The sequence below is a fragment of the Nanorana parkeri genome, unplaced genomic scaffold, assembly GCF_000935625.1.
Source record: "Nanorana parkeri isolate BGI_ZX_2015 unplaced genomic scaffold, ASM93562v1 scaffold1686, whole genome shotgun sequence".
NCBI classification, from domain to species: Eukaryota; Metazoa; Chordata; class Amphibia; order Anura; family Dicroglossidae; genus Nanorana; species Nanorana parkeri.
In genome coordinates this window covers 230,336-241,839 of record NW_017307954.1, presented here as the reverse complement: position 1 = coordinate 241,839, position 11,504 = coordinate 230,336, and the positions used below count along the sequence as shown (strand labels likewise).

General features: G+C 43.0%; 1 protein-coding gene across 1 annotated transcript in view; it reads right to left on the bottom strand.

Moving 5' to 3' along the window:
• Positions 1-11,504, bottom strand: part of LOC108799292 (rho crystallin) — a 49,780-nt gene that overhangs the window by 5,364 nt on the left and 32,912 nt on the right. Inside the window, exons 1-6 of the mRNA XM_018571140.1 lie at positions 8,501-8,649; positions 7,659-7,826; positions 7,142-7,258; positions 5,567-5,644; positions 4,200-4,322; positions 871-980 (exon numbers count right to left, since the gene is read on the bottom strand). Coding sequence (XP_018426642.1) covers positions 871-980; positions 4,200-4,322; positions 5,567-5,644; positions 7,142-7,258; positions 7,659-7,826; positions 8,501-8,587 — 683 coding nt within the window. The 5' untranslated portion in view covers positions 8,588-8,649. Of the gene's footprint in view, positions 1-870; positions 981-4,199; positions 4,323-5,566; positions 5,645-7,141; positions 7,259-7,658; positions 7,827-8,500 lie in introns of the transcript that reaches the window.

The following is an 11,504-nucleotide window of genomic DNA, read 5'->3' as shown; positions in this document are numbered from 1 at the left end:
TATATATATAATGCATATAATACTAAAGCTGAGGCTCCTAGACCTGAATGGCATTCGGGATCTGAATTTCCGAATTGCGTTCAATGCCATTCGGGTCTGGGAGCCTCAGCTTTAGTAATATAGGTATATGGCTCCAAGATTCGAATGGCATTCAGGATCCGAATTGCATTAGGGAGCTTCTGAATGCCATTCGGGTCAGGGAACCTCAGCTTTAGTAATACTGTGTATGTATACAGTATACAGTATGGCTCCAAGACCCGCATGGCATTCGGGTCTAGGAGATTCAGCTTTAGTTTTAATATCTGTATATGGTTTTCTGTGGTATTTGCAATGAATATTAATAAACTCATCTGAAACTAATGAAAATTCGCATTTCGTCTGAAACCGAAACCCGAACCGAATTGCATTTCAGATCCGAATCCTGAAAAAACTAAATATCCGAACCGAACTGAATTTTTCTGCAGCTTACATGTCTAGCCTTAACTACTAACAAAAATGTATGTTATTTGTGTATCACTCAGCTGTAGATCCTCGAATCATCTCTGAGTTGGTGCTGACACTGTCCTTCCTTCTGGAGGGTGGCTACTTTTGTTCCCCATGGCCCCTGTGTATGTTATAAAGTGGCCACTGATCCATGCTCACTCCCGTGATGGACTACAATCTCAATACAAATTAGTAAACTAAATGTGAGATTGTAGTCCATCACGGTTAAGATTTAACTCCTGAGTTTAGAGTAACTTGAAGGAGTGATTTTAAGACTGTGCTCCATTGCATTGATGAGACCGAGCAGACCCAACTTACAACAGTTAAAGTTCATTAAATTTACCAGATACCAGTGACAGTCAAATGACGCAAACCCTACTTACTTACCAGTTCTTGTCTCTGTGTGACCCCAAGACGCTGTATGCCACCAAAACGATGTCCTTGGATTTGCAATAGGCATGAAGTTTGCTTTGGCCTAAATATATGTGACACTCCACCTGCACGGTATAGGCAATAATTAACCTTGTATCAAACTGGAGCCAAGAATTTTCTCAATTTCAATTTTTTACACTATCATCCACCACCAACATGCAACATTTTACCTTTTATCCATCATTAGAACTTAAAGATGAAACAAAGTTATATTTTATCCATAGAACTTAACTTAAATATAAAATAATAGGTGAAGGCCTTGTAATGGAGGACAGTACCATTAAAGTGAACCTTTCCACGGAAATAATTTGGGACTCTCTTTTTTTTTTTATTATTTCACTTCATCAGCAGGCTTGTGTAAGTCTTACATGGGCAGCTGCAGGGAGTTCAGTTTGTACTGACGTAGATACACCCCCAGAACTACATCAAAAGCCCTTTTACTGCATAGAGGGTGGGGACATTCTCCTATGCTCCTGGGAGCAGTGTTAAATTTGACAGCGAATGTCAATTTAGTTTTAGTCATATTTTAGTCATCCGAATTGTTTTCGTTTTAGTCTAGTTTTAGTCGACTAAATATAATAAGATTTTAGTGGACTAAATCTACAGTAGATTTCAAGTAAAAGTTAGATGAAGTGTAATGCATTATTTAAGAATCTCATTATATATTCCTGGAGTAAACATCTATTAAATTGTGATTACTTTTGATATATTAGGGTTTGGTCCAAAAGAGATTAATTCTGATTGAATCTCTTCCTAATTCTTTCCTCTCTAACATTTTGGTCTAGTTGTAGCTAGTTGACGAAAATGCAATGGATTTCCATTATAGTTTTAGTCACCATAACTTAGTTTTTATTTAGTTTTAGGGGGTTATTCACATAGGAGCCGAAAGATCCAGCCGTAGCTTCGGCTGATCCTTCGGCTCTCTTTGGCCGTCGGAGCTCTTCGGTACAGTCGAACCGAAGGGCTGCTGTACATGCTTTTCACTATAGCCCGTACAGCAGCCAAAGGTGGCCGAGCGGCTCAGCTGAGCTGAAGGCATATGCTTCGGCTGGAGCCAAGCATATACTGACGTTTAGCCCGTATGTGAATTGGCAGTGAGTGAGCTGCCGGAACTTCGGCTCAGCCGATCCAGATGTTGGATCAGCTGAGTCGAAGTCCTTCTGCACTTCGGCTCAGGTGAACATGCAGAGCATGTTCGGCTGACCGAAGTGCAGCCAAAGGCAGCCGATGTACAGCTTATTTCAGCCGTACTGAGCCGTATTGAATAGCCGAACGTTGTTCAGCTCTCATCACTTCGGATGGGTTATTCCCTCGGCTGCCTCCGGCAGCTTTTTGCATAACCCCCTTACTCTAGTTTTAGTCACTGAATACATTTTATTGATTAAAACTATTGCAAAAATTATTAATTATCGAAGAAATGAACACTGCCTGGGAGTCAAGATCGCAGCATTAAATTTACTGGGAACAAAATCAATGTATGCATGTGGAGAGGGACAGGCAGGAGTGGGGATAGGTGGAGTTTTGTAGTCCAGCAGGCAGGGATGACATCACTGGTAGGGATTTCAGAGCAGCAGAGACATTATGTTGTCAGCCCAAATAGGAATTTAGGACAATGCTGGATTTCTGAATGATTAACAGTAATTTTTTCATATTTGCAGCTTTTATAAAGGCACAGAGCATAAGACAATGTGCATATGTTGCATAGGTGTAATGAAGACATATTTTTTCATTTCGCCCTGACATACATTTTACATTTTAGGCCAACACCTCTTTGGCAGGACACTTATTTGGCCAACACCTCTTTGGCAGGACACTTATTTGGCCAACACCTCTTTGGCAGGACACTTATTTGGCCAACACCTCTTAATATTTGGCAGAACACTTTAAGATAACTGTTGGATTTTCACCTAACACTAAAAGTGTTTCATTACAAGCACATCACATATTGTGGAGTTAATCATTAAACTGGACTCTAGGTACAGAGCTCATTAACCACAATGTAAGTGCATACATAGCAGTAAATGACAGGTGTGTATACATACTGTAGCTGTATACACATGTTTCTGTTGTCATGGTACACACATGGTACATTACATGATAATGTACTTTATAATTATCTCTAACCTGTGTTTCATGTTACATGATTATGTAATAAAAACTGTAATTATTGTGATTAGTTATAGTAAAGAGTAACATTTAATAATAATATGTAAGAATATTAGCAGTAACTTAGCAATCTCTAATGTAACAAAGAGCAGGAGTTCTCATGGTGGGGAGCACTGAGAGATAACTGCCATGTCGCTGCTAGGAGGGTGGAGCAGGGAGAGCTAAGCTGTTGAGTCACTGCTGAGAGGGGAGAGCAGGGGAAGCAGAGCTTCCGTCTCAATGCCGGCGAGGTTAGGCCATGGAGAGCTAGAGGCTGAGCCACTATTAAGCCCGTGACACACTGTATGCAAAGCCGTGCGGAGCCATGCAAAGCTGTCAGGCACGGATGTTCGCATGCAGTGTGTGAGCTGAGCACGGCCAGATGAAAGACTGCATCTTCAACCAATTGGCTCGCGCGTAACAACTGAATGGACTTCGTATTCTGACGCACGGTTTTATATGCGCAAGCTGATTGGCTGAAGATGAAATTTTTCATCTCGGCACGCTCAGCTATGCAAGCTCTCGCAAGCTGATGTGCCAGAGTGAAAACGACAAGACACACTGCACGCGGCGGTTTGCGCACCACCGCTCCACGCTGCTTCGTGTGCAGTGTATCACAGCCTTTAGGGTGAGGGGAGGAATGGGAGCTGAGCTGTTGAATCACTGCTGGGAGGAAGGAGCAGAAGAAGCCGAGCTCCTGAGTCACTGCTGGGAAGGGGAGCAGGGGGAGCAGATCTGTTAAATCACTGCTGGGAAAGGGAGCAGGGGGAGCAGATCTGTTAAATCACTGCTGGGAAGGGGAGCAGGTGGAGCTGAGCTGCTAAGAAAAGGACTTGGACAACTCTAGTGCTTTTGTAAAATCTGAGGATGAATTGCTCCACAGTGCCTACAGCTACAGAGAACAGTGGGGGCTTGTTTAACATCTTATTTACTGCTTGTTAAGAATACATATTTAAATTACCATAGCCTGCCTACATGGTTACTTCAATGATTGTATGACAAGACAATGAGAGTTCAGTAGCAAAAATGGAGGCTCCGCATTATTACAGTGTAAGGCTGTAGTCACACTTGTCTTACGCCTGAACACTCCAATAACTGACATTTAGTTCTGCCCTTCTGAATCTGCTTCCACTTAGTACCTGGTTGCAGACTGGCTTGTGCTTAAGCCCTGGTTTGTTCAGGAGACGTTCCAGCTGCCTGCGGTTGAAGTTTGAAACACCGATAGATTTCACCAAACCTTGGTCTTTGCATGCCTCTAGAACCTGAAATCAGAAAAACACATAGTCACACAAAGTATACCAACATACTGCTGAATGAATGGATGTTCAGGGACAGTGGTTGCTTTGGATGCAGAATCAGCAGTGATTTAAATGTTTTCAATGGAATTCTAAAACTGGAGCCTTGTGCCAAAACAGGCAATGACGCCTCCAAAGGCACCACTTTGTTCTCAGCCACTTTTACAGCACAGGTGCTTAGCATGACCTGAAGCTTCCCTGTCATTCTGCATCACTCAATGCATTTCACTTTCAGGAAGAATACCCTTTAGTAAACACCTACTATGAAAGTACCTGAAAGAAGGATTATGTTACTTTGCAGCAACCAATCATATCCTTCCATTCCACATAGGTTAGAGACAGAGCGCAAGCAAGAAACTCTGATTTCACTGCACACTGGGAATGTCTGACAGTGTACATGCCACAAATCAAATACAGCCTGTCTAATTTAATGGCTGGAGGACATCCAACATTATCTAGCGCTTTTAGTCCCCAGCTCTACTGTCCATGCACCCCTTTCATTTACTAGATTTCAGTTCAAACATGGATAGTCAGCATCACACCTGGGTGTCTGTATGCAAATGCAGCCTGCTTAGAAATGCTTATTTGTCCAGACTGACATCTACCTATCAAGGCATTTTAATATTTGCATAACTCCTTTCAAGAGCCAGCCTACTGCTTGCATCATGGCTGAGGGCTGTTGAGGGGTACTAAGGCAGGGTGCTGTGGTGTTTTCAAAAAGCTGTGACTCCTCCCTCCAGTCATGATCTGCCTGCATTACATAGAGAAGCATAGAGACCCAATAATTACTTAAAGGGTTATTAAACACTCATTTGTTTTTGTATATATCTACTGCTAGCAAGCAGTAGATATATGAAAAACGATTTTAAAAAAAACTTTTTGGAAGGGTTAATACTTACCTGTGTCTCGGCCGGGCGCTCCCGTCCGAGCATCTGAAAATATCTTGGGGCAGGCGCATGCGCAGTTCAGATGTTCGGCCGGGAGACGAGGAGAGACACAAGGTAAGTCTATGGAGCAGCTTGCACCCGCACAGACTCCGTGGGACATAAGAGAAGAGGAGGACAGAGGAGTCAGCGCTGGCTCTCACTGTTAGTGTCCCACAGAACAAGGGTGCCTGTCTTATGACCATACCAAGCATTAAAGCTCCTTATGATTTATAGCGTCTACCTTTCTAAGAAAATATCTGTATCTGCAAGAAAGGTGTCACTTACCTCCCACGTAGAACAAAAGTCCACATTATCATAGACAAAGGGCTTGTCGGGGTTTGAAGGTTCCTCTGCTCCTGTGGGCTACACATGAAGGAAAGGCATCATGTCACTCATTCACTCCATACTGTATTCAAATGTTTGGATCAAGGTTCAGTTCTGATAAGTGTCTGTTTGGGCCACTGTCACCAACCTATATCAATCCTTCTGATACCAGATGTCATATTGGATCTGAACATTTTATATTAGTTCTTGGTTGTTGAGTAATTCTAACTGTTCTCATTAAAATCTGACATTAATGTGATATCCTGAAAGCTAAGTGATTTCCAAGTGTGAAGTTTTTATAAAGTATGAAAGTATAAAGTGGTGTCAAGTCAACCCTGTAGGAGATAATAATAATGACACCATTTGTGTAAAACTGTATTAAAGGATATAACTTTTTTTTTTTTTTAGCTTTGGATAGTGCAAGGAAGAGTTAGCGATGTCATCTTTATAAAATATTATTTATTTAGAGACCAGTGATGTCACTTCTCTAAGATATAATTTATTTAGTGACCAATGATGTCACTTCTCTAAGATATAATGTATTTAGAGACCAATGATGTCTCTGCTGTAAAATATAACTTTGATAGCTGATATTAAAGGAGAATTATGAGGCGAGTGATTTTCACTCAGCCTCATAATCTGAGCCGACCTGTGACAATGAAACTGTCACAAGTCGGCTCAGTAGATCGGAAAGTGAGCGAACACATACCGGCGCTCGCTCACTTCTCGATTCTATGCCGGCAGAGAGCCATGACTGTCACTCACGGCTCCCTGCAGGGATTCCCCCCCTCCCCTGTCCGTTCCTCCAGCGATGACTGGCGAAACGGATGTGGGAGGGGGCGGGCCAAGCTGGCGCTGCCTCTTGATAGGCAGAGCCAGCTGTCAATCCTGCAGCTGGGTGGATCCAGACAGTATTGTCGGGATCTGTCCCAGCTTCGTCGTCTCAGTATACCGCGAGCTGTAGCTCGCGGTATACTAAGCTATGGGTCACGGGTGAACAATAGTTTGTGTTCTCCCGTGACCCTTAGGAGAACTATGGGGAAAATCCATGACCCCATAGTTCTCCTTTAACAGGTTCCCCTTACCCATACAGCCAGAATTTTTCCATGTCTTTCCTTCCTCCTTTAAAGTGTATGTATAGCCCATGGATAGAGCAGGGAAGGACTAAAAGACCTGTCACGTTTTTGATGTGGCATATGTCCCCACTGGGGAGATTCACCATTGTCAATGAAACAGTATGATGGCAGTTTTAGAGTTGCCATCAGAAGAGACAAGAGGAAATTGTTCAATGGGGGCGCCTGTTTTGGTGACAACTTTCTAAAAGGGAATTTGGATGTGAAAGATTTTTAAAGAATCCTTCATGCTATCTGTTACATCTCCACTCCTTAACTGGACCCAGATAACATAACATGAACTGACAAAGATTTTAATCCTTCCATAATCTATTTAAATGTATTCACACAAAGGTGGACCTGCTCAGACAGAATAAGCAATGTGAAAAAAGGAAATGAGGAAATACCTGTAAATTTTACCCACCTTGATGGAGAAAGGCCAGTGCATAATAAAGAGATCCAGATAATCCAATCCAACATCCTTCAGAGACTTCTCCAGACCATTGCGTACAAGGTCAGGGGAAAAGAATGAGCACCAGAGCTTGGAAAGGAAATATACACAGTTAGCTAACAGAGAAGAAGTAAAAGTTAGGGGTTATCTTTATGACCTAGGCTAAGGGATGTTAGGTGATAGATTAAGTGTCAAAGCAGAATTCAGCTCCCTGTTCCACCTCCGGGCTGCTCATTGGGCAGTAAATCAACATTATCATCTCTATCCAAGGGAGGTAGGTTTGTCAACTGTGTGTGACGTGGCTTTGTGACTGTCATGATGTGGCGATAACATAGCTTTGTTTATAAGCAATAGGGTTAGGGTTAGTTCTAGGGTTACACACAAAAAAAGTCTTGGATAGTTCAACCCTTGATTTTGTCTTCCTTGTTGAATTCAATGCATTTTGTCAAAATGTTGGCACAATGTCCTAATTTTTGCCTGGAGTGCCCACCTTTCCTGTGTAGAAGATGTCTTCTCTCTTGACTGTACCGTCAGCAATCTTTGCACGAATGGCGCTTCCGATCTGGACCTCATTGCCATAGATATAGGCGCAGTCAATGTGTCGGTAGCCAAGTTCAATGGCAGCCTTTGTGGCTTCCTCGCCGATGTTCTTAGGCACCTAAAAGGCACATGCAAGAAAATCCTAAGTATGACTGATAGGATGAGGGCCTGCATTGGCTGCGAGAAAAGCAGGGGTGACACAAGCTGCTCAAAAACAGATTTGTATTGTCTGATGTGGCTGTTCATACTGTAAGTACGATATTTATCGGAAGAGAGTCCAGAGTTGCATCAAAATAATTATTTTGCCGCAAACTGCTTTTTTCCTGTCAATTAAAACACACATGTAATCTCACTTAGTTACCCTTCATTTAACCTGCCGCATACATTTCATTTTATCTTGAAAGGTGTTCATAAAGTGACACTAAACTCAGGCGTTAAACCTTAAAATGCATTCAAGTACCCTAACTATTAACAATACTGGACCTTATTTGTCCATCACTCAGCTGTAGATCCTCAAATCATCTTTGAATTGGTGCTGAGACTGTCCTCCCTTCTGGGGGGTGGTTACTTTTGTTCCCCATGGTCCTTGTGAGTGTGGAACCACCAGCTTCTCTCTTTCATTTTCAAATCTTAGCTGAACAAACTGAAGAGAGAAGCTGATTGGTTGTCATGCACAGCTGCTCCAGATTTTGTCTGCTCCAGTGTTGATAAATCCCACCAAAAGTGTTTCAATTGCACAAATCGCCTAAGTCAAATAATGATGTTAGCTAACAAAAAAATATTAATACTTACATCAGGAGAGGCATAAGTGCCGAGTCCTATGATCGGAATGGCATTGCCATCGTTAAGGTTGATACGGCTGTCCTTGGTGAGAGCCATGCTGCTTTTCCAAGGAGTGTGAAAGGTTGCCTCTCATCACCTGCCTATATAACCATCGCTTTGTACATTGGAAAGATAACATGCGAAGGTGTGTCTACAACTGGCAAGATTAACCCTGCCGGAGACTGGTGAGCAAACAGTGAAACATTACAGAAAAGATCGAAAGGGGAAGTATTATCGTCATCAAAATTAGCCATATTAGTGCTCTTATAAGCACACAGGTGGTGTAGTAAATACTTTTTAATCCGATACTTTTTATTGTGCAAATAGCGTTCGAGAGATCTATAAATTTCTTCCGGTCCAAGCAGTACTAATACACAGAGGTTTAGCAAAATGCTAAAACAAGATCTGCAATTATCCCCAATCACTAAAAATTCCCACAAGCTTTAACATATAGTTACATAGTTGTTATGATATGTATGTCACATATCAATGTACACTGCCTGGCAAAAGAAAAAGTCACCACCTGGATTTTGCTAAGCAAACAGGTCAGAGCCTTCCATTGGATGAGGTGTTATGATTTGGAGTTGCTTCAGTTGATCAGGTCTAGGTTCAGCGACATTATGTCCCCCAAAAAATGAGGTCAGCTGCCTTCCTGAATATACTGAATGATCCTGATGGCATATTGTCCATATTCCAAGATGACAATGCCAGGATTCATCGGGTTCACATTGTGAGAGAGTGGTTCAGGGAGCATGAGACATCATTTTCACACATGGAGTGGCCACCACAGAATCCAGACCTTAACCCCATTGAGAATCTTTGGGATGTGCTGGGGAAGACGCAGTGGTCCGACTCTCCCATCATCACTACAAGATCTTGGGGTAAAATGAATGCAACTCTGGATGGAAATAAATGTGGTGACATTGCATAAGCTTATCGATACAATGCCACAGTGAATGTGTGCCGTAATGGTGAAAGTACAAGTGGCCATGATGACACTTATTGGGCAGGCATGGTCCATCATTGTCTCTATCTGGATGTCAGGCCAGAGTAATGTGCAAATGACATTGGAGCAAGTGCAGGTAGACATGAAGTGGCTGACAGAGGCTGGAGGAGATCAGTAACACAGGGAAGCGGATTTAAAGGTGAAAACAGTATTATATAGGGAAAAATAGCAATTGTTTGTGATACACAGTACTCAAGCTATTTAAATATCTTCCTGTTAGGGTTTAGAGCTAATTTAAAGAAGAACTCCAGGGTCTTTAAAAATGAATGCTTGAATGCTTGCAGTTGGGCTAATCCACCACCCACCACCACCACAAGGGTTAAGTGCTCGTTTTGTCTAGGGGCTGAAAATAAAGAAGATTTACTCACCTGATACTCGAGTCTGAAAGCTAGACTGGTCCCCGCAGCCTCTTCTCCCCCGGGCTCCGGCACTCTAAGGACCCAAAACATCATCACATCTAATGCAGATCCATTGTATGTGAGGACATACCACAGCTGAAAAGGAGGGGAGAGAAGTGAGCAGTCACTGCTTCAGGACCAAAGATGGAGTGAGTATTTCTTCTTTATTTTCACCCCTAGACCAAAATGAGCAGTTAGCCTGTGCAGTGCGGGGGTAGCCCCACTGCAAGCAGAGCCAAATTTACCATTAGACAGAGTAGTTACATGCATTCAGGCATCCTCCATAGAGGGGTGCCATGCAGGAACCTACTCTGCCTAATCCCGGCGTTGTGTCAACATACAACACCGACAATAGCAAGGAGGGTGCATTCTGCACAAAATGCACCCTTTCTGCTCCAAGACCAGTGGCGTCTACAGGAGCCACTGGCTTACGCAAACGCAGGGGAAGGACCCCGGCACTGTGTAAGGCTGCGGACAGGCATCTAGGGCAGCCTTATGCAACGCTGGGGTCCTTCTCTGCATATGTGAAAGCGGGTGGATCCCGCAGGGTAAGGGCGCCAGCTCAGGCTAAACAGATTTAGTTAAACATATTTTGCTTTTACTTACAATTATTGTTTTTCCACTTCCTGGTCCTCTTAGACATAAGTGATGTAGCTCATGCCTAAGAGCTACATCCTGGGAAGTTTACATCAGCAGAGCATTGCTGGGAAATCTCATCTATAATCTCATGAGATCTCAGGGAAAGGCATTTTCCTCCCCTGGGATGATGTGCATAGTCACATGTCCTAGTCACATGTACCAGAGTTCCAGGAAGTAAAGGGAGATGGATTATTCTGCCCTTAGTGAAAGTGAACACTGGGAGGAAAAGAAAAATAAGGAATGCAAAGAATAAAAAAGCCGGCAATTATCTAGAAGTATCTGTTTGTAGATTGTCATTTCTAAGCATTTCTTAGGTGACTCAGTTGACTCAATCATTGATTATTCGAATGTTATGTCATTATGTTAGCTCTGCTTCCAAATAGCATTCGGGAGCCGAGCTACTATAAATCATTGACAGCTCTGCTCCCAAATGTCAACATATGGGCTGAACAAGTCCTGTGACGTCACGACTCTCTCCACCCCTTTATTGACATTCGGGTCAAGGCTGTCATTTTGTGGTGAGAGTTCGTCGGGTTCGGTGGTGTCGGTGGGTGTCAGGTATTTTTTCTTTCAGCGAGTGGGCGGCCTTCATTCATCGTGATTGACAAGGATCTACATTGCTGGACGACATGATTGAACAGTGGGTTACATCAATGGACACTTTTTTGGGGGGGAAAAGGAATTGTCAAAAACCTTTGTTTTCAAATAACAGACTTTTATTTACGGTGTGGTGTGTTTATTTACAATTTGACTCATTAGTAAGAGTAACACGCAGACCCCCACAACCACCAGGCCAGGGTTGTGGGGAAGAGCCCCATGTCCTCTTTGACATGGAAACAAGGTGCTTTTCCAGGGAGTCCCCCCTGGCGAAGCACCCTCCTCATGTTAAGGACATGTGTGCACAAACTGCCCCCCCCACGCACCCGCCACC